The sequence below is a fragment of the Anopheles coustani genome, chromosome 3 (genome assembly GCF_943734705.1).
Source record: "Anopheles coustani chromosome 3, idAnoCousDA_361_x.2, whole genome shotgun sequence".
Taxonomy (NCBI): domain Eukaryota; kingdom Metazoa; phylum Arthropoda; class Insecta; order Diptera; family Culicidae; genus Anopheles; species Anopheles coustani.
This window is the reverse complement of record NC_071288.1, coordinates 17,512,851-17,536,551: the sequence shown is the minus strand read 5'-3', so window position 1 is coordinate 17,536,551 and position 23,701 is coordinate 17,512,851. Positions and strand designations below refer to the sequence as shown.

Here is a 23,701-nt window from a genome sequence, read left to right as displayed (position 1 = left end):
ATTTACACAGAAGATAAAGCCGCACTGAACGGTCCGAACCAAGTCGTTGTCAAAATTGATTCTTTTCTGCTTTGCCAGACCTAAGGCAGACTCGAGAAAAGGATCAAGCTTAAATAAGAAAAGCAGATGTTTTTTTAGCGATTCTTTTGATAGGAGAAAAATATGCTTCTTTCCAGGTCTCAAAAACATCTTTGTTTACCACCACACTTTGCGTCCTTGTTGGCGCTAGACATTAGGTTTCAATCATTCATCAGTCAGCAAAAAGGAAAGCAAAGCACAATTCAATGGCAGAGGTAGTATTTAGAAGCCACAACCCCGGTCGCCAATTGAAGCTGTATGTAACTTGGAGAGAAAGAAGTTAGACTCCGTTCCGGTGAAAGTAATTCTGTTTTATTTCCCATGAAATTTCCTGCAGCGGAGACAATGAGAAAACTTGTTTTTCGTTCGCACTTGCTCTATTATTTTTGGGTTTCGTTTCATTGAAGTTCACCACAATGTTGAGATTCAACTTATAGTTGTTAGTGGAATGTTATGAGGCAAACCACTTTCACTAATTAAACATTAAATGTCGAAAGGTAGACGTTCGCGATTTTTTGGTCTAAATTATGCCACAAAATTAATTAACCGAAACCACAATTGAAACGACAATGGTCAGATGTTTACCTGGAATCCAGGATACGTGACACTACCAAGAGTTCATTGTACTGGGGATGGTCTACCAAAACCTTACATTCACCAAGGATCTTCTTGTATTTTTAATCCGCAAAATCTCTTCTGCTTTTTCAAACTAAATTTTTGTGAAGCAATAACAAATTGAAAAATGGGTTCTTAAACAGCAAAGTCGAAAAATGACTGTAAGCTATTCGCTAAGAATTGTTTGTATTCTAATAGCACAAGATCAAACAATGTGCAAAACCTAACGCTTAGCTGGAAAACCCATTTCAGTTTCATTTGGCTTCGTTAAAACAGGATTGAAATTACTTGCACCAGCTGGAGCCTAAATCCTTAATCGGGTTTTCGTAACCCTGCTAATAGTCCGGACTGCTTAGGACGAAAACTTTTGCTATAATTAATTTGTTTCCTAACTTAACACTGCTCGGGAGGGCCTAAAGCTGCAAAGTTAGCGTAGCTGTTACAGAGACACCGTCCTAGACGAGCACCTGGGATCTTAGAGAGCACAGCTGGTCTCTTTGAAAGCCTTACCGGACGACCCCCAAGTCTGTCATCGAAACATTGATGATACCGATAATGAGATTGCTCACTTTGCTGAGTAAAAAGGGTTCCTTCAAAGTGGGCGTCGTTCGCGTAGGGATCGACGAGCGTCCTTTCTGAACGGCACATTCTCTTCATCGGATGACCATAATTGATCACGTTCGTTCGTTCGTTTGTACGTTCGTTCGTTCGTGCCGAACCCGAACCAAGCTGGAAAAGACCGAGAAATTCGTACAGATGGCTCGCAAAGGAACCACCTAGCCCGTAGTCTATCTCGAGTTCATTAGTGTCACATCGTAGGCCGTTGGGCTTCCGTAGCCTATTTGTGTATACTTCCATGCGTGTGGACGTTTCGGTTCGGTCAATAAAATTATCTTTTCGACTGAGCAACACGCCGCATCGTCTCGAAGAACCGAAAAGAGCGTCCCAAATGTTTGTCCAAGAAAAAGCGTGCAGTCAGATTGACCGAAGGATGTGCGTTTCTGTCGTGAACCACGTACGTCCGGTCGTCAAACGTTCTCTGAATATGTAAGCGGAAATTGTACTGTGATTACTGATCGACAAGGACGATTGGTGGAAGGCAAATCACTGCCCAAAGGTATCTTAAGTAATGTAGGTCTGGCCGTGTTTTGTGTGCAAGTGGATTCTACGAGCTTGAAGGCTACGTTAAAAACTAAATAATACGACGGACGGAGCACGTGTAGTTGCCCCTTTCGTGGATAGGACGAGTGAAAATAATTTGGGTAGCTTTTCCATGTTGATTGATGCTTCTAATGAGTACTGGCACGCTATAAGAAACTAAAACTGGGTTTCGAATAACATTGAGGAGCTATCACCTTGAAGTGACATAGTTTAACCCTGCCACCTTTGTACGAAATGCTGCCAACCAAAGATTCCAACCAAACAACACCTCACCGTATGGACTAGATTCATCAAATTCAACGTATTTTCATTTGATCTTTACGATAAAATCGTGTTAATAGCTAAGCGAAATACATTTTCTTTGAAATCTCAACTTCACACACCATTTTGCGGGATTATCACACAAAACTTCGGGGAAATGACGACTTAAACCGAGTCTGTACGGCTCTCGTTTCCAAAGAATGATCTTTTTAAATGAAAGACTTTCAATCAATGTTGAGAAGGCATCTTGAGATCTTCTCCTCGTTCGAATTTTTCATTTCCCTTTTTATGTATTAACGGATTTTTAGTCAAGCGTCAATTCTGAATTGAATCCTTGAAAGTAATCCAGGCAACAATACGCCATACAGGAGCGTAGCGTGAACGCGCACTCAACAGGTCTTACTTTTCCCTAGTATTTCCCCGTTAATACTTCACACATTTCAATTATAGCACTCCAATGACAGCGTTAGGCAGTTCCTTAAACGAACCAGCTGAAAGAGAATAATCTTTAAATTGAGTAGAATTCCGCTTTTCATCGATGCTCTTGGGCGTAGCGACTCGTGCGCCGCTTCTGTTGTACCGTGTTTCGGGGTTTGAAGATTTCAATTTCATCCTTCCACTTATACCACAAGGGCCGGAAAATTACGTATCGGTAGCGTTTGTCTAGGCACGGGAGTGTGTGCAAAATCTTGGCACAAACGTATACACACACATACACACAAACACCCTCTCTCTCAACCTCGTGCCGCCAACAACACTTTGTCCCGTGGCACTGAAAGTAAGATTTCTTGCACAGCGTCGTACCACTTTCAATTTTAATTGGAAGAAAATGGAGAAGCGCACCCTAAGGAGCGGAAAATATACGGGAAGCGGTGTGCGTCTTGAGCAGATCCCGACCGTGGACCTCAACGTGGGCATCGGATCCTTCGGCGAACGTTCCTTTGGTGACCGAATGAGATTTCTTTCCCTTTCGCTTTCGGTTTCGTAAGGCTCGAGAATGGAGGAAACGGGCTCACAAAAAGGAAAGCAAAAAAAGACAAAAAACATGAGAAAATTGTGGTTGAATGCGTAAGGGTTGGAATGGATTTTTGACAGGATTCCTCCACTTGACTTCTGGATTCGCTGTTGTTCTCAGGCGCCTCGAGGATGTACTGTGAGCAGGACAACTGACATGAACTCGGTACGTGGTTCAGATTTTACCAACCCGAGCTTTCTTCTCCATTCCCCTGGGAGACTCTCAGGTCCAGCACTTGGAGTTACTCTCGGCCACCGACATTCAGCTTGCGTGGAAACGCTACAGAAACCCAACGGTTTCTGTACGGGCACGGGCAAAGACAAACTTTACTTGGACATTAAGACTTTGATGCACTTACGAAGTGAACGACACTTGGTACACACACGTGCGCTGAAAGAAGTGCTGCGGAACGGGGCACATAACGATGCGAAAGTCTATCTAGTTCACAACTCTCTTTTACCACAGGCTGCCAGAAGCGACCCTCGTGCTGCTGTTAACTCAGGCATAGCATAAGGTCAGGCGATGGCAAAGCAAAAGTTTTCACCGGACCGGATGAAGAGAATAAATCCACCGGTAATTGGCGCTCACGATGCTGCGGTGGCAACGGTTCACAGGATGGAACCTAATTGTGTAAATTGTTGGATGGAGTGCAAAATAACTAACCGGAGGAAAAGTGAGCATCGAGCTTGAGTAATGTCACTTTGTAGGTAATAAATTGTTTGGAATTGTTTGATTCTTTGTTCACCTGGTGTTCATTGGGATAGATTTAAAAAGATGCCAATCTAGATATTTCCCCGAATGAAAACAATTTTAGAACCAAAAATTGACTTAAGTCTTTGCATGTTGTGGGGCTTGTTCATTCAAACAATATTAAATTCACAATACTCTACCTTAATTTTCTTCGACTCACTAGAATGAATAATAATATCAAGCAATATGTCCATAAAAATAAGTATCGCATGAAGTCGCATGTCCTGAACACAAAAATCCATTTTTTGTGAAACAATGAAAAAGTTTGTCATTTAACCAAACTTTAGTTAATTAGAAGCCCACTGGGAGTGGACGGACGAAGGCAAACAAGTTGCTACAAGAGTAACCACCGTACACACAATGCCGGAACTTGGAAAAACTTTCCCTTTTTTCCAAAGCACGAGGCATCGGTTTCAAACCAACGTGAAACGTATGGTGAAAGGGAGATTTATGGTTGATGCTTTTACACAAGCGGATGCAAAAATAAAAATAAAACATGAAGAAGGAAACACGATCCGCGAGCGTACCTTTTTCATACGAAGCACGCACACTTGCAGACACGCGTCCTATTAACGAAGTACCGGGCGCCTCCATCGGAAGCGGTGGGCGTACAGTTTCATGTTTTGCCTGTTGTTTGCTTATTTTTCGGCGCAAAACGAAATTCAGTTTTACTTTCCTAAGAAATAAGTTTATGTTTGAACAAAGCTCCCTCGGCTTCGAACATTGTTCAACATTTTTTCCGGTTAAACCTAAAGTTTGTTCATCAAAATTGATTAGTTTATATTAGCGGATCGTTTAAATGTTTCATGTTTGTTGTTGATATTATTACAAAACTCTTTAGTGTCTCAAAAAGTAATAAATTTGTTTATCATAATAAAAGCAGTTCCTTTAAAAACAAAAATGTCGCCCGCACAAATCTGGCCTCTTCCTTTGGCAAGCATCTTGACATGTTTTTTCATAGGCTAGAACAATGAATTTTCTTGCGCGTGGGTTCTATGGTAAATGAAACGTAACAAAGAATACCAGTCGCTGTCGGCATACTGATTTTGTGGCCCAAAAACATCGGCCAGTCGGTACATATGTATTGGAACATCCCCATTTCTCCGGTGTTTACTGTCTTTACAGACACGAGTTTCTATCTCGGCCGGATTATATGGAGTAAGTATTCGTGCGGGCGCCAGTAGAATTTAATGTTGATAACTTGATCCTTCTGATTGAATACGCTTACTGCATGATACCCACTGGCTTACACGGGTGGCTTTAATAAGCAATGGCGACGAAAAATATCCCATGGTTGCAGGACATCCAATGTCTCTAAATGTGTACAATATAACATAGGGTTCACAGAAAAGTTGAATAAAATTAGTGTCTTTAACCGTGTCCTGCACGGATGCCCGTTAATAAATTCAAACATATCGTCAGGCACGTGTTCGGTATGGATGGTATTCCATTACGATTCGAATGAAAATAACAAATAAACCATATGCCAAAAAACAAGCATCCTGCGAAAGTTCATCATCACAAACCTCGACATTGTCAAGGCGGTTGAGCACAGTCATGCATATTTCAATAACAAACACCCCACTACAGCATCCCCGGGCAGCATCGTTTCCAGTGCCGTGCATGTATAAATAATCATCCCGCCAGGAGATGATGGTTGTCGTATAAGAGCTTTATGTTATTGAATATCTGTCGCCGGATATTGGAAACAGTTGTCAGGCGCTTCTCCGAAGCGTGATGTTTCAACTCTGGAACCCCCAAATCTTCTTGCTCGTGGGCACAGGATGCTTTCACTTCCTGATGAAAGTATGAATGGAAGAAGCTGCGTTTTATTGGTGCCAGCGAAAGGCTTAGTGCAGAACAAATGTAGTTAGCGAATGGAGTTCCTTCCGGCGGAAGATGGGTTTTACCTGCGATCCAAAATAATATCAAGAAAATTGGTTAAACGTCATTTCCCAATCACTCTTGTGAAAAAAGGAGGCCATTTTCTGCAATCTTTAATCTCACACAAAATAAACACAACTTTCATTTCGAATATTGTCAACTGTTTCGTCACCATTTTAATAAATATAGATATTTGGAGTAATCCAAACATTTGCACACCAAATGAAACTAGTGAAGTGCAGAGTAAACTGTTTGAGTAAAGGATAAAGAACCTGATGTTTTGTTCTCAACCAGCCGTACAGTACGAGAAATAAAAATAGATGTAACCGTTGGTGCAAAGCGACATTCTAGTTGAGAAATAAATATTTAACTTAGTATTTTGCTCAGTTGTATTTTTTTTTATTAAAAATTCAAAATAAGAGAATAAATACTTTCCAAAATTAATTTGCTATGCCAATGTTTTAACTGCACTTGTTTTTCCTTCTATTTTGTGCAGGGTAAATAGTAAGCGATGACAATTCTCTGCATGTATTTTATTTTCTTTCCCTGCTCATCTCTCCTTGTAAATAGGCCTACCGTACGAGATTAGCCTCTACTGGCATCAGTACCCGTACAATCTCGGTCTGCCGTTTTGCAAGATGCGGGCGCTCTTCTCGGAGGCGTCGACGTACGTCTCGGTGCTGACCATCGTCGCCTTCTCGATGGAGCGCTTCCTGGCGATCTGTCACCCGCTGCACCTCTACACGATGTCGGGCCTGCAGCGGCCTGTGCGCATCATCGCCGGCCTCTGGATCGTGAGCCTGCTGAGTGCCGTGCCTTTCGCCGTGTTTACCGAAATCGATTACATCGCCTATCCCCCGAGTAGGTACCGCATACAACACATCGCACCGGATTCCGTTGGGTCGGAGTTCACTTTCTCAGTGCCGCGTTCTATTTGTTTCGTCGTCTTTATTTTCCATAGCGAACGAGAAAATCCTCGACTCAGCGTTCTGCGCCATGCTCAGCATCCCCGAAGGGTTCCCGCTGTGGGAGCTATCGTTCTGCCTGTTCTTCGCCTTTCCGATGCTCATCATGGTCGTGCTGTACGGGCGCATGGGAATGCAGATTCGATCCCGGACCCAGCGAACGGCGGAACTCGGTAAGCGACCACGGGGCGCAGTTCCGCGCTTTCCCCCGCAAAAGAGCCAACAAGGGTTACGAACAAATCGTAAACGGACTTGCATATTTTCACTCATCACGCCGTTGCTTTCCGTTCCCACAGGCGTTCGCAACGGCTCGGTTAATGGACCGTCGAGGGTGTCGCAGTCGCGGAAAGCCATCATCCGGATGCTCGGTAAGCGGTGGTTTCAAATAAGGGTTTTCGTATGCGAATGACTTTCCCATTCCTAGAAAAGGTTGAGCGTCTTGACAGTGACACAAGACTGTCTGCTCAGCAGAACGGTTTGATGTGTGAGGGAAGCTTTTAAGCACGGATCCATCAATGGGAAGGATTCTATTTGAATTTCCTTTCTTAGAAATACTTATAAACGGTCGGTACAAAGTGTCGTTCGTCTCGAACAACTTCTTATATGTTGCTTTCTAGTATTCTTATATCATTCATTTTAAAGTACATTTTATCGACTAGCAAAAACAAACTAAAAATCTTAATTTATTAGTCTTGTGTTAAGTGTTAAATTTGATTCGACAGTTTTGAATGTACAATTCCAATAAATAGGTAACTCGAGTGCATAACAATAAGAGATGAATCTGTGAAATGAACTCTGGGAAGTAAACCCTATGATCATTGATATCCTACCTAAAATATTCGGTGTATCATGATTTTTTCACCGGTTCGGTGTATCATGATTTTTTAACGATGCTGCATCGTTCTTATCGTTGTCGCTCAACTACCCAAATGGTGCGCCATTAACCTCCATCAAGAGGTTAATGGTGTGGATGGTCAGTTGCGATACCGTCGTTCATTTGCAGTGAGTTTCGCCTTCGTGGCGCTGGTGACTGACGTCGTTAACCTTCGGTTGGCACTTGATGGACATTAATGTCCAGCAGGACGAGATCGTTCCGTTTGGCGGATACTAAAGGTGAGCAAAAACAGCCAAAGTGTCCTATTTGCTGGTTGGCGATGGTCGAATGTTGCACCGCTACGTAATTGGCAACGGACGATCAAATCAAGATTAACGACGTTGATTACTATTTTTTGTGAAATGATCGGCAATCACGAGCTTATAAGGAATCAATGTGCAACATTTGGAAAGAGAAGTCTTAGTAATTGTTGAAGCTTAGTTTCAGACACTTAATGGAAGACCGTTTGTTCATACGACTATAAAACTGTTGGGTCATTTGGAAGAAACTTGGGAACTGAGCACACTCATAACCGAAATGGAGCCATCTGGGTCCAATCCAATCACCAAATTCTGGAAAATATTACACAACCATCTGCTCGACGTCCTGTGCTAGATTTTGTTCCCTTGATCATATTTCGAATTCAATCATAGATTACGTTCAAGTTTGGCTACACGTTCCTCAAATGCCCGGGGCCATCGCTTGCGATTCGATTTAGAGCGCACGTGTTGTGGAAGGGGTTCAGCGATGTGGCACAAAATCGGAGAACAGAAAGTGAACAGAGACAAACACGCAGGGCGGCAACTACTCGCACCGAGAAGACATCTTGAGCATGTCATGGAGCAGCTGCTTTCTTTTCGGCTTCCATTTACGACCTTCCCCCACTATCAGACATATTGTCAAAGGTTCTGTGTTGAACATAAACACACACACACACACACACACACACACACACACACACACACACACACACACCCATACGCACATCAACACCACACCGCGGTTCAGGAATGCTAGGAAGTGGAAAAACGCGTCCATCAAAATGCCACCGGGCGAACCCGGAAGACCGGCTGATCCGAGCCGATAAAAAAAAGGCCCACGAAGGATCGTCCAGGAAATATGAATCATAAATCCACGCGCGTCCTCGCTCTTCCGAAGGATGAACCCGAAGTGGGGTTTCATGTCGTTCGCACCAACCGTGCGATGATGGGCCCGGGTACGGAAAGAAAACACGGCACTCGAAGTGGAAAAATTGAATAGACAGCATAAATCAGACCGGCTATCGAGACATCCTGACGGGTGCGGCCAGCGATGACAAACGACCGTAATTCGAACAAAGTTGCTTTCCTTCCGTGTAGCACGTGGAGGTGGCACTCCAAAATTACCTGCCCTCAAAACCTGCGTCCCTTCGTCTGTTTACTACCGACCGGACGGTCCGATCCCAAAATAGTGATTCATTTTGGGAGCTCTAGTCAATGAAGGCGCCCGCTGTGGGGAATAAATCTCGCTCTATCGTGGAGTGTTCAGGAGAAATGGTTAGGAAATTATTACGAAAGAGCATCTTCATTACTATCGCATCCGGGAAGTGCTTCGTACGGAATCAACTGAAAACTGACCAGATCGAACTTACACCCAAAACCGAGGGGAACGTGATTTCAAAAGTTTAACCGAATCGAAGGGGAGCAACGGCACAAGTGAGCCACGGCCTGCTGAGCTGGTGACCTCGGGGGAAATCAGCACCATTCGCACATGTTCGCTTCTTGGAAGTGCACGTACAAGTACATGGCAAGTTCACCAACAGAGGTTGTTCACGTGAAAACTTTAAACCTTGAAAATGAGATATTAAACCGACAGATTGAGGTTTATTCGGAAGTGTATACTTGCTTTTCAAGCCTGATTTCCCCTGGTGGTGAAGTTGATGCAGTTCCGTGATGCTGGGTCGTTTTTTGTAAGATCTTGCGAGTGCGCTAGTTCCCGTCTAAAACGAACACCGTTGGGCCAATCACTGCATAAAACTCCTCCGTGGCAGCCGTCACTAAACGTTTCTACACTCTCGTGCTCCTTCTCCTTTCCAGCGGCGGTCGTGATCACGTTCTTCGTCTGCTGGGCGCCCTTCCACGCACAGCGCCTTCTCTTCCTCTACGCACGCGACTGGCAGCACTACAACACGGTCAACACGTGGCTGTTCTCGGTGGCCGGCTGGCTGTACTACGTGTCCTGGTAAGTGCCATCCCGGCGAGTCACTGCCATCTGGCACCCATTTATCTTCCACAAAAGCTCGGTCCTGCTTGCAGATGTTAATTGTTACCGCGTGTTTACTTATCATTACCCCCGACTGAATGGGGACTGAATTCTGTTGACTTCACCGTGGGTAGTTGGTGCTTCTTAGAGAGCTTTAAAATGTAGCAAACCTTTAGTTTGTTTTCATCTCGCTTGATTGTCCCCAACTGAATTGTTATTAATTTATTTTTAGAATCAGAATTCACTCACCTCTGGGCCGTCTTCTGCAACGCGTGAGGGTGCCGTGCGTCACTCGTTTGGAAAAGTCCTTGTCCCATAGTCGGGGGACCACTGTGCGTTGACTCCGTTTTGGAGGACGAAGGGAAGGCAACAAAAGGTCAGAATTTGTAGCACCTTTCCCGGGATTCTATTTATTCCCCACACGGGATGGCCAGCATGCCCTTCCGGTGTGGCATGATGAATATTAACGACTGTATATAATGCCCAGCGAGATACTAGCCCACCCTCCATGTGGAATGTTACAATCGAAGAAATTTCGGGTGTCACGCATCGGGAACTTTGCGTCCCTTTTACGACCTTTTCTTCTCGTTCGATGCGCTCGAAGAAAGGGATGAGAGGAAGTCTGTCCTATCTTTTGGCGGGGATGGTCTTGATTTGTTTCCGACCAGCAAGGGATGGAAATCGAATGCCTTAATCATGAACCGATTGACCATTTTATTTTTTAGCCTTCGAGCAAACACGGGAAACGCTTAAACAAATACAACCACTTGACAGCCAATTGGGGATGTTTTGTTTGACGCGGGGACGCGAATGTTTGACTTACTTTGTTACAGGAAAAAATCCCTCAGGGAATGCATGTGCTGTGCAAAACTCGTAATGTAAACCTCATCATTCCTATTGAAAAAGAAACAATCTGCACAAAGATGTAAATAAATTCTCAGGAAAATGCAGCAACGGAATGTGTTACCTCCGAAGAAACCTATCTCGCAACAAATCTGCTGATCTGTTTTGACTCTCGAGAGTTTCGAGTCGAGACACATAAAAACCAGTTCCAGTTCCTTACCATAATCCGTTACCCATTCCAGCAGACTTCTTTAATGATCCACTTCACGTTCCTTCTTTCGCCCGCTAACGTTCTCGCCGCAACATTTGAAGCAAACAAATAAATCTCATTTTTCCATTTCAATGGGAAAACTTTTCCTCGCGCTCACCTGCCTACAAGCCTGCGAAGGAAGAAACAATTTTCTCCTTCGTTATCTCTCCGTTGTCACTCTCGCGAAGGGTAAACAGCTCGGAGTTCGTGGAACAATTATGAATCAATTCGCTTTTCTTTATCACTTTTTCATTCTGTGACCGAAATTGTAGCGTGAATCGGTGTTTTGTTATGCTGTTTTCCTACCGGAACTGTTCCGGATCTCTCGGTTTCTAAGGGCCTCTAGTAAAGTTCTAACGAAGTGATTTTCACTCATCGAATCTAGATGACTTGTCGGATTGAGACGAAAAATGTCGACAAACAATGTGATTCTTTAAGACTATCATTGCAAATCGCAAAATGCGTCTTGTTAACTACATTTACAAAAAAAAACTATAACTATAACCCATGAACTAGGCATCGAGTTCCCGTGAAGATAGTTAAATCAATCCAAATGAAAGGAAGAATAAACAACGGAACATGTACCAGTATTAAAGCATATACGAACCATTTCCTGGTTTTGATGGTTATAAAAAAAGCATAAAAATAATGTTTCTACTTAGTAAAATCCCCAACAATCGTTAGACCCAGGTAATTGCGTTCCACGAGATGGTGATAACGATCTACATGATTAAATGGCTCAAAAACTTTACTTGACAATCACTTCACACTTGCCTATGCTCAGCCCAGCATTACACTTTATCACCAGCTACGACCAGAGTGAAAAGTTTCACTTTTTTTTTTAACACAACAGTTGGATTTAGGGACGGCCGTAACAAAAGTAATACGGCCGAGCGGCGTTAATATGAAAAGTTGTTATGTTGCGCTGGACGAAAATTGGTTTATGCAAAACAGTCACTCCATCACAGGAGAGAGTGTCGCGAGAGTGTGAGATGGTTTGAGTCAAAACAGGCTATAAGTAAAACAAGAACTCTATTCACCAATTGAAGGTAGTGTTGAATTCCGTAGGGGAAAAAGGCCTAGAAAGAATAAAAACGAAGCAGCAGGTATTACTACAAAGGAACAATGCGTTGGAATTCTTCCTGCTAAAATTGGAGATTTTTTCCCTGAGAAGCTTTGCGATTTATTCACAACAATCCCGACAGGCTGTTACCATTCCCAGGAACACCTCAAACATAACCGAACGCAGAAAAATATCGTCCATCGAACGTCCATTATTTCGACACGCGACATATTGCGAATGATAATCGCCGACCGCATGGAACGCCTTAAATATTCTGTCAGCGTAAATTGGCGTATAAAACCACCACCCTTCGTCATACCGAATCATTATAGCATTTAGTAGAGCTACAGCTAGCACAATATACCAAGAGATTTGATAGACAAACCCTTGAAAAATATTAGAGAATGAGATGGCAAAAAATGTACATGTTAGAATGAATGTAGATGTAATAGCATGGTTCAAGCATTTTGATCTTCCATGAAAATTTCTACGAGGGAAAATAATAAAATATCGATATTTCCATCAAAAGGGCAAACTGTCATCAATAGGAAGTTCGTAAGAAGTTGCACAAAAATAGAACCCGACATTGACAAAAGATGAACACTGTAGGTTTTCTCTTACGATAAACAAGAACTATTTTTGTTCCTTCTGAAGAACAACATGGTTTCAATGATTGTTTTTATGATTGGGAAAATGAAAAAAGAAATTATTTTTTCCTAAATGCAGCATCAAGGCACCTAGCTGAGGAACGATGTTTTCTTTTAGACTTTCCTTCACTATTTGAAGATGCTGCACGGTTTCGCTCGCGGTGAAGTAATTTTCTTTACATTTTCCACACAGATTGATCTCGAACGATAGACCGGGAGTGCACCATCGGTAGACAAACACATTTTACTGCTAAAAAGGATACCATTTGGAGAAAGAAGATTGAACGGCCTTGGGGCGTGTTGCGACTGTTCCTACGCTGGGAAGATATTTTATCTCAGATTGCAGTTTCGTTCTCCATCCGCCCCGCTCTAGCTTTCACGTTTGGTTGGGGGCAATTTTGCGGAAATTGAAATGACTTTCGATTATTACCTTCTTTACAAGCAAACGACGCTCGGCTCGGGAGGGGCGCCCTAACCGATCGTTTTCCTGCCAAGTTCTCGTTATTCTCCTCGCGCGTTCTCCGGAAGCGGTTGCAGCGGATCGGTGGGTGTTGTTCGGAAATTTATCTCTGAAAGTTCGATAAGAAATCGAAAGGATAATGCAGAACGTGATAGGCTCGTTTTGGTGTCGATAAAATCACAATTTTCTGTATCTTCCGGACAGTCCATTTTCAATCATTTACAAAAGACAGGAAAGCGTAAAAGAATGTCTATCGTATCCTGTTTGTTTATAATTTGGTTCTGGTTGTTCCAAACAAGAATCATCGCTGGCAGCCCCAAGTGGAGCTGTTTATGGGCCAAAATTATGCAAAAGGGGTTGTAGCTGAAACAAAAACACAACAAAGGCGACACACGTGGTGGAAAAAGCCGCCAAAATCTGAAACAAGCGAAAAGGAAAAAAGATGATACGAGTTTATTTTAAAAATCATGACTTTTTTCCCTTTTTTTGTGGCAGTATCCGTGGGAACGAAAGAAAAATGTCTACACGTATAGTCGAACGCTGTTGCGGCTTGCGCTCTGGCACGATGTGTAGCATCGGCATCCACCGGAATTTGCGTCCATTTTACCTTTGCCCAATCGTTCACGTACAAGCATGTGCAGGTGGTTCACGCACGTCACGTTTTTCTTTTGTGCTTTCTATCTGCTTGGTAGAGCAAAACGAAATGCACAGAAAACCACGGTAAACTTTTCCTTTGCTAAACGAAAACCAATTTCTTGCCTACCGTCTCCTACAACATATGGCCGGTGAAGCATCCTTTGTGCCTGGCGCTCCTCCGGGAAGAAACCCGGCTGGGGCTGATGCAAATTTCATTCGCTGAGAGGAGGAAAGTTTTTCAAGCAATGTGTTCTGCCGACGCCGTAAACGTTAAGCGATGCTGCTCGGTGTCGACCCCCGCGTTCCGTATGCTAGCTTTCTTCCCTCGAGGGGTGAAACGTGATAAAATCGCATCCTTTTGTACACATTCCATTCTTTCCTCATAAACCGGAACCATCCACCATTGCGATGGAAAAATGGGGTTACCGGTACGGTTGAATGGGACGTAGAAGTAGTTGGGAAATACTTCCCCAAGGACGCGTGGCACTATGTTGTTAAGCAAGTTCGGAGGGTAGTGAATTTTCAACCCGTAGACAAATTTCTTCAAATGTACCACCACCGGCTCGTATAAAAATGTACACTGTTTAAGTACATCTTAAGGAAGTTAGAGAAGGAAAAGAGGTGTTTCGGAAATTGAACGACTTCGCTCCATTCGATCGACTTTCAATATGGATATTTTGAGCGTAAATGTTACCGAATGCAAATAGATATTACTCGACATCTTGGATCGACATCTTGGTTACGAAACGTTACGTTCAATAGGAGAAGGGAAATGGAAAATTAACTCGTTCGGCGTAACTTAAGGGTCTTTTATTGATATAGTTGTAAGTTCTACCATGTTTCCATGTTTGTGTAATTTAATACTGTTTTTGTAAACTTTCAATTAACATATTTTATGTTAATGTTTATAATTTCGATTAGCTCTTTTATTGTATTAACAAAATAAGTCAAATGGGTTTTTCATATTTACTTTCAATAGATAGTTCTTGTCACTTTTGCAAATGGTAACATTTGTGGTGTTAAAAAAAACTTTCACCATGTACAATCACTGAACAAATATGAAAACAACTACTAAGAAAGGTTCTAGTTCCATGTCACCGAAGCTTTTGAGAAAAAAATCCAATTTGGCTTAAAGAATGTTGTAAAACGAGAAAAAGAAATGAACATTGTAGCGTATCCTATGAAGCCGATATCTGGTACAGGCAAGAAATGATTTTCAATGCAACTGCCCGTGGCAAAAGCCACTTGTAGGGTAACCTAAGCCACCGCCATAAGTCGTGATACAATTTCATTGAATCTTCAGACGGCAAAACGGACAGTAGACGTCGAAGTGTGGGCTGAAAAATGATCATCAATATGATCGCACAGCATTAGAACTGATATGGAAATTGAAAAGAAGTCCCAGAATAACGGCACGCATTTTCATCCCCAGAAGAGAGATGTTCCGACCCGGTTTCATGTTTCTTCGTTCTCCGGTGTGTCCGAATTCCGCAAAACGACGTCCCTGAGGTCGTAAAAAGAAGAAAAGAGTGCTATATAAACTGTTTTTAAGCTACAACCAAACGTATTATGTTTTTCTGTTCATTTTTGTATGGATTTTTATTATCATTCCGTCTATTTTCCACTGCTTTCCACTCCCACGCCGCAGCACCATCAATCCGATCCTGTACAACGTGATGTCGCACCGATACCGGGTCGCGTTCCGGGAGACGCTCTGCGGGCGGCGGCGCGGTTTCGGGTCCGGATTTGCCCGCGACCAATCGAGCTTCCGGGAAACGACGATTGATGTCACCATGGGCGGCGGTGGCAACGGGTACGGGGGCTACGAAAGTTCACGACTGGTAAGTGTTTCCAACGGGCAGACTGTTCCCGCCGATTGACAGCTCTCGAGTCTGCGGGAGGTAGAAAAGGAGGTTTCCTCCATTTTTGTTCCCCAGAGAACCAGCATTCTGTCGGAAGGTTGGTTGATTGAACTTCAAACACTTCCAGAAAAATATTTGCAGACAAAAACGGGGTGGGTGGATCCCACCAAATCGGTTGTAACGGAACCAACGAATTTAACACTTTATAGGTTCCATTGCGGGAAGAGATAATCGTTGCTAGGACAACATATTTTTGATGGAATTAGTTTCCCACTTATAGAAAAAGCACTATATTTATCAATATCGCTATCAACATCAATCGAGTAAAGTCTTCTTGTCATAGAGTTTAATATCTTCATTTTATAAATTTCATGTGGAATAACGTTTAGTCCATTAAATTACAAACATTTTATTTAACAACAACAAAATGTTATTTGAAATATTTCACGTACTTTATGTATGCTTAACTCTGTAAATTTTTTTAATTGATATTACATAGTACAGGAAAAACTCATAATCGGTTTACAACATAAAATTTATTCAAAAAGCAAAATCAATTGAATACCAAGCTGTCATAAATGATTCTATCGCATTAAAATGACGGAATATGAAATTGTGCAGTTTTGCAGAAACATATTAAGCACTTTTCTTGTTTGATTTTCATTCTCATTACATATTTAAAATCAAAACCATGCATAGAATTTACACTCCTCATCAAAATTGAATGGTCATCGAACACTTAATTATTCAAGCTTCTTTCAAGCACTATTTCAATCAACGGTAGGTACTTTTAATTTCATTATACTTTCACCCATGAATCTATTCCCGAGAATTAGTTTAAATATCCTTTAATAGAACTGCGGTGTACTTTCATTTCACTTTCACTCATAAATCTATTTCCGAGCATTAGTTTAAAAGTTTCCTTTAATATCTGCTCGAGAACTTCAGTTCACCACTCCAGTCATTTAGTATGCCATGATACTGACGTCATTATCCAACATTTTTGATCGCACACGTGCCTTTTTCAGTTAACCTACCCGGCGCACCATTGCAGGAGCGGGAGCTGACGTCGATTATTACGTCCTAAAATCAGATTAACACATCGCCATGACGAGGCCTAATTGAGGGCTCAAGGGCGTTTAACTTCCCAAGCCGACGGTTTAAAGTGATTCATCGAATATTGGATGGGAAGCGCCTAAATGAGCATGCACAAGGAAATGGTGCTGGAAAATTTTCCAACGCCCTTTCTCAGCAACAGCTTCCACCGACCTGCACCCCAGCCAGCCATCACAACCCGAAACCCTCCCGTGGGGAGGCTCACTTTGTTTCCCATTTCTTCGAACACCGTAATGTTGCGGTTCGCCTACGTAACACTTGAGATTTTCTACTAAACCAACGCGCGTGTGAATCACCATCCCGATAGAAGGATGGACGAGGGGTTGGGTGGGATAAGCCTGCAAAAAGGAGGATAAGCCATGCCATCAGCCACCAACGGCGAAGAGCGATGGGAGCTGCGAAGCAATACTCATCCTTTTTTTTATCTGGGAAGGTTCGCATCCGACGACTCTGGAGGGCCATGAATCAAGCACATCCGAGTTGCTTCCTTGTAAATCCATCGGCACGCGCCTTCGGTATCGCCTCGTTTGGTGGTCGATTTGTGGTGCCGTAGCCTGACCGGGACCTGAGATTGAATGCTCCGGGTCAACCGGGTTTGAATGTCGATTGATGGAAATTGGTGAAATTTGAGCTTTCCTTCCATTTTTTTACGGTTTCCCGGGCGCAGATGCCTTTCACTCGGGAAAGATCGTTTTTCCACCCTGTGCCTCGCCAAAGAGGGTGGTACGGTGATTTTTCCTGATTTTCCACCATCTTGGTGGTGTGCTCTTTTATTTCACACCATAAACTTTGAAAGTAAGCCGCACCCAGCGATGCCGACCGTGTTTGTCGTTAGGAATTTCTTCAATTTTCCAGCTAGTACCACTTCCCAAAGGGAAACGAATTTCGCGAGAATTCAACGGTTGTGCACGTTTGTCACGGCGAGTGATGGGACGGAAAATCGAATTCAACATTCCTCGACGTTTTTATCGGCGTGTCTCAACTCGGAACGAAAACTCGGTCCTCAGTAACCGTTCCGTGTTTTGCCGCTCAAATTTGAATTGTTTGTATATTAGGCTTGTATTTTTTCTAAATTTTCGCCGCAACCAAATATGCGCTACATTGCGGTGCAATGATGCAAACATGTTCCGTTCACCTTGTGCCACGTTATTCTCTTTCTCCAAAGTATTTTACCGTGTTTTTGCCCCACCCTTCCTTCGCACTGGTGAAATAAATCGTCTACTCGAGTTGCCACTACTTTATCTCTTAATTTCCCCAGTACAAACTGTGGAATGTTTTGGGCAAAACCCTTTTCAACGACCGCCTGCTGCTGAGGGTGACAAATTCTTGCTGTTGGCAAATATGATAACATCATTTTATACTGTTTTCATTCCAAACCCTTGGTTTGTGCTGGAGGTGGACAATTTTCAAAGGGCCCCAAAAATAATCCTTTTTCCAAACTTACCCAATGTCGAAGCCCTTTTCGAACGAAACCAGGGGCAGAGCAATATCTTAAAAATAGATGGAAACCATATCGGACCCACCTAAACCGACTGTAATCCTATCGTTTTTCTTATGTTTTTCGACCGGATGTGCTGTGGAAATGATGGCAATTCGGGTTTAGTGGTCCTTGCAGCGCACTAAGCTTTCAATTTCTGTGAAATCTTGATGTTACGAGGATAACCTCATTTCTTTTCTGTCCTTAGTCTTATAACAGCAAACGATATTGAGCAAATGACAAAATCGACCATATTTATTCCGAACAGTCAAAGCTTTAGCAGTCCTGGTAATCTTTTCAATCAACTCCGAGACAAAAGGATATCAGCTCGGAACCTTGGGGAAATCAGGACGATTTAAAAAGCGAATATATTTCCAATCAATCCGGCTTTTCAGTTAATCGATCTAGTAATTTCCTATAGTATGGGATGAAACACTTATGCGAGTCTTAACGGCTTCTGATAGATTAAGGAATATATCCTGCAGTCCGATACCATGTCGTGTCGATTATTTACAAAGCAAATACAAATCGACCCACCATAGAATCAGGTCTATGTCGTCCATGTTCTCAAAAAAGCCTCATTACCCTCCTGTAAATCCTTTATGTTTTTCTCTGTTTTATCAATCTATGAATATGATTCAAAATATTACAAACAACCATCCATTTATTGTTGAACAATTCATCATCGCCTCTTTTTTCTGGACATATTCATAACATAGACAAAGCTTTTAAATCTTTTTCTCACAAAAACAATATGGCATTGATTGATTGGTGATTGATGGCTATAAAGGATTATTTTTGATAAGGGAAAAATAAAACAGTGTTCATTTTCCATAATAACAACAAGTAGGTTTTAATCACATTAGTACAACCAATAATCGGATGGAATAGTGAAGGTTTAATTTCAAAATGTTTTGTTATGGGAATGTTGTTTTTTTTGGTTTTTTTTAATGCCAAATTCGATTTGTTATCCGCAGAGCTATTAGACTAAAAAAGAAAGACGATCCGTTCAAACTCTAACTTCACAACAGGGTAAAAGGGGTCCTTTATTTATATGCAAAATACATTGCAATTCGTAAGTGAACTAATGTAGATCTTCTATATTATTATGTTCTTCTCAGCTGCGTGCTCGATCCATGATGCAATCGAAACGTTCCCGGTTCCGGGGCAACCTGCATGCCAACAACAGCATTCGGTACAATGAAAACTGCATACGACGGAACTCCTTGCAGGTGAGAGTTGAAAGGTCCTCCAGTTCCGATCATTGGAGACCAACCGGACCAATCAAATGCTACCACAGTTTTCCTTCTCAGCTCATTTCCCACAGTGGCTATCGTTTTCAGCATGAGTTCGTCCACAATAAGCGAGTCCAGTGAATGACATGGCTGAGGTCATGCAATTCATACTCCGCCCTTCTCCGATGTGCCATTTCATTAGTTGCTAGAAAACGTCAAGGAACGTTAATTTATGCTGAAGCACCAGACCATCGCAAGACTGCTGTGTAGCTTCTAGTAATTTTTCGCTCCATGAACCTCTTCAAGATCCTTTTCCCCCGAAGTCATGAAGATTCGAACAGGAAATGAATGCTTATTTTCCCGTTGACCTAAATCGGTGGAGAGTCAGCAAACGTTCGTTGCCATTTCATGCTGCCACTTATCTACAAAAAACAAACCTTCACTTTGATATCTGTAGTTGGGCTCCCGCTAGCCATTCCTGTGAAGAAACAAGCCATTCGTATGGATGACATTGCTCGAGAGCGACGAGACAACATTTGTTTGGAGCTTTAATGTTTCCGCACATTAAGAATGTTATCCTTTCACAAAGAATGCTTTCGCGAGCTCTTTGTGATGATAGTTTATTAGTTATCGCTTATCAGGGGTTCTTAACCATGTATTCATTGGAGCAGGTTTTCAATAAAATATTAACAAAATAATAACTTTTTATTCATTTTAACCAAATTACAATTTAGATTTTTTGCTTAGATTTTGGTTGTGATGGTTTTACAATTAATTTATTACAATTGTTAAAAAATTCATTTCTTTTGTCATATGAAATATAATATTGAAAAATTTTATATTACAATATTAGAATATTTAAAACATTTGATGAAATATTTCCTTCGTTTATGGAATAATAATATATTGTTCTAAATAATTTTATCAATAATTCATGGCCATTTCTTTGCACGTTCAAACTAAAATCTACCGAATGATAAAGCCCCCCACCACAAGAGTAAACAAGAACTGTTGTTAGATTTTACGGAAACAGAGAATGTATCGGAAACTCTGTAGACGTCGTAAGGCTCGTGCCAGCTTTAACAGAAAACATATTTCAATTTATCTTTTGCCAGCGACTGAACGTGAGCACCGTATCCTAGTGAAACCACGATCGATCATTGGACACACACAGTAAGAATAGACGTCCCTCCGCGTACCACTTCCGTCCGTAATCGTACATTCTCTGTGCGAGGATTTTTCTGGCTTGAATCTTTCGTTCGATGTATGTTGGAATGTAACCCATAATCTGAACCGATGTAGACCGACAGCATCCATCGAAGCGTGTTGTCAGCAAAGAAACCTAGATTCTCGTGTCCTGAATGTTGTGTTACATTTGTACCGAGACATTCCTTTTCCTCTGTGTATCAAGGCTTAGCATTGGACACAATTCGATACCTACATATATAGTTTTCCTTCAATGCAATCACTTGGCTGGCCGGTGTTCCTATTTCCGCAGCATTCCACCAAGTTCTTGTGGGTGTTTTCCTCGCCTTGTCTCGTTCCGATCCTGTGTCAGGATAATCGATGTGTTTACAAAAGGGGGAATAGATCTGTAACCGACAATTGATTGTTTCCTCATAAGTTTTAAATCGGTAGCTCGTGCCACACAAACCAATCCCATCTGCGCCCTAACTGATATGTTTGTGCTCCACTGGCAAAGAGTTATGATAACGATAATAAGGCTCTCCCTTCTTGACTGTTCCTGTACGTGTGTCCCCAACTTCGTTCTACGTTTCCTGATGTCAACGACGACAGCTTGGAACCGATAGTACATAATGTATCCGAATCACAATGCCTACAATTCTACCCAACAACGATGCCTTCCAACCGTTCGATAATTAATATTAGTTTCCGATTGTTCTCTTTTTTCGGGTGCTTTATCTCGCCGAATCAGATTGGCAACATGCCCGGCAGCCGGAACTCGCTGTCGCCCAACCTGACCACCGATGTCGTCGTGATGTTGGAGAGCAATCTCAACGGGCGGCCCCGCTGCTATACGACCTCCGCCACGACGCTGGTGACCAATGTCGTGTCAAGCACCTCAACGGTGACGGAGCATAGTCTCAAGATACCGCTGATAAGCATCGACAGGCCGCTCGGGCCCGATGCGGTAGTTCCGGCCAGCGAGCCGGCGAGTCACAGTGACAGCTGCAACGATATTGCTTCCGGCAGCCTTCACCACACAAATAACAACAGCAACGGGTGTAATAATAGAAATTACGATACTGAATCTCCCCCGGTACGACCGGAAAACGGTACGGTTGATCCTCCACGAACGCTCGATGGTGAGAAGGATCAAGTGGACCACTCGAGTATGCCATCACCCACCGTTACCGTAATGCTGGCAGATGATTCGATGGATAGTCCCGTACGAGCGGACCTCGATGTGGCTGGAGAAGAAGTGAATTCATCCCCGGAACCCCCACTGAGCAACCCCGTCGTGCAGTTTGGTGACAGCAGCTGTCACAGTCTGGCATCCACTAAGTTTCACTATCTCCACCACCACCCGCAACTGGCGGCCACCGGGCAGCGGTGTGGCGAACCGGACGCCGATGTCGTGTTGCTCAGCGATCCCAAACGGGAAACGTGCATTTAACGGTACGGTGAGCGACAATTATTACTGTTGATTTCCCAACAACACCAGACGAGCAACACGTGGCCGGTGGAGGTTCTGCACGGCGGAGGGAGGATACTCAGACTGCGCGTCCCGGATACTCTCCAAAGGGTCCCGGCACCGGTACGGAATCGAATTTCCGAGCAAACTTTCAAAAAACCAAACGAAACAATAGACATTGCGGTGTGCGCTCGTGTGAGCGATAAGATAGTTTTTTAAGCGAGAAAAATGATCTGTACAGTGCGACAATGTGATGTTGAGCTTAGCGCAATCCCGTTTCACTACCAAAACCTAAGTATATAATCATAACGGATCTAACCGTTTGGATGGCGATTTTACATACCAGGCTACAAGTGTGTACCAAACAAGTATATTCCAAGTGATGTTTTTGCAGGTAGATGATCTTAAAGAGGTATGTTAAAGATGATGATGACGTAAAGGATTTATAAATTCGAAAAGGATTTATATTTATAGCTGTAGGGACACTAACATGTTTAACCCAAATATCTACGACCTGGGGAAGGAATGTAAAAACATTCCAATCTGTTAATAATGTTAAATCTTTTATACTTACTGTCAAAGAAATGAACTATGTTTGGGTTTTTTGAAACCAAAAAAATGATTTTTTAATTTAAATACGCCCATGAAACAAATAGTACAACAAGAATAACCAACTTGGAGGAATTCATGTTAAATAGTTAAGACTAATGATGATGAATGTTTTGTCATAAAACCTGTATTTTCAATGTATTTTTACTTGTATGATATTTTAACACGGATTAGTTATGAGTTTTTCAACTTGTTTTGAACAAAACTTCCATTACCGGGCGCCAAATTGTTTTCAAACTGCTGAGCCTTGCAGAACCGATAACAGTAAACAAATTGAATTAAAAGTTGAACAATTTTCCCCGAAAACAGGTCGTAGGCATTAGAGTTATGTGAAGATAGGAACGGAAGTGAGCATGTAAAATGGTAACTAAACGTACAAACACAGTAAATCCCCATAAAAAAAAGAACTGAATGCAGTGGATTGTTAGAAAATGGTTGCAGGAATAACATATAAAAGAAAACTTAAAAGAACGCTAGAGATTGAATAAACACAAGATAGGCAGGATACTATAATACGCTTGTTTCATTGATTTTTGTAAGCAAACACATTTCACTCCCACCGCTTCTCGCCCTACTAAACGTTTGCGAGCTACAATTTGTATGGCAAACATTAAAAAAAAAGCCTCATACAATCCAAATAACGAACCGGAGGGAACCCCAACCGATCGAGCGGCCAGTTCACATCTGCACAGAGCATCGCAAACGTTAAAAATGCTAAGCGTAATCACTTCCGGCTACGAGACCACGTGACCACCGACCAAACGACGTTGTAGTCGATCAATTACCGAATGAGGGGAGGAGACCGTCGAGGATTAGTTTTTTATGCTTTTATCGATACGGAACCGGAAGCTGGGCGGTTTGCAAATTTCGACCCCCGAGCAAATCACGGATCGCTGACGTTCAAACGGCTACGTGAGCTGCGGTCGAGACTTCCGGTAGATTTGATGTGCCAGAAAAACAAATCCGAAGGATATGTTTGCTGTATACAGAAGATAAATAAAAC

At 42.5% G+C, this 23,701-nt stretch overlaps 1 protein-coding gene across 1 annotated transcript in view; it reads left to right on the top strand.

The window, feature by feature from the left end:
• LOC131272087 (neuropeptides capa receptor) overlaps positions 1-22,071 on the top strand; it is a 29,020-nt gene extending 6,949 nt beyond the window's left edge. The window contains exons 3-9 of the mRNA XM_058273709.1: positions 6,335-6,625; positions 6,726-6,902; positions 7,026-7,097; positions 9,679-9,823; positions 15,392-15,584; positions 19,320-19,430; positions 21,370-22,071. Coding sequence (XP_058129692.1) covers positions 6,335-6,625; positions 6,726-6,902; positions 7,026-7,097; positions 9,679-9,823; positions 15,392-15,584; positions 19,320-19,430; positions 21,370-22,071 — 1,691 coding nt within the window. The remainder of the gene's footprint in view (positions 1-6,334; positions 6,626-6,725; positions 6,903-7,025; positions 7,098-9,678; positions 9,824-15,391; positions 15,585-19,319; positions 19,431-21,369) is intronic.
• The last annotated feature ends 1,630 nt before the right edge of the window (positions 22,072-23,701 follow it).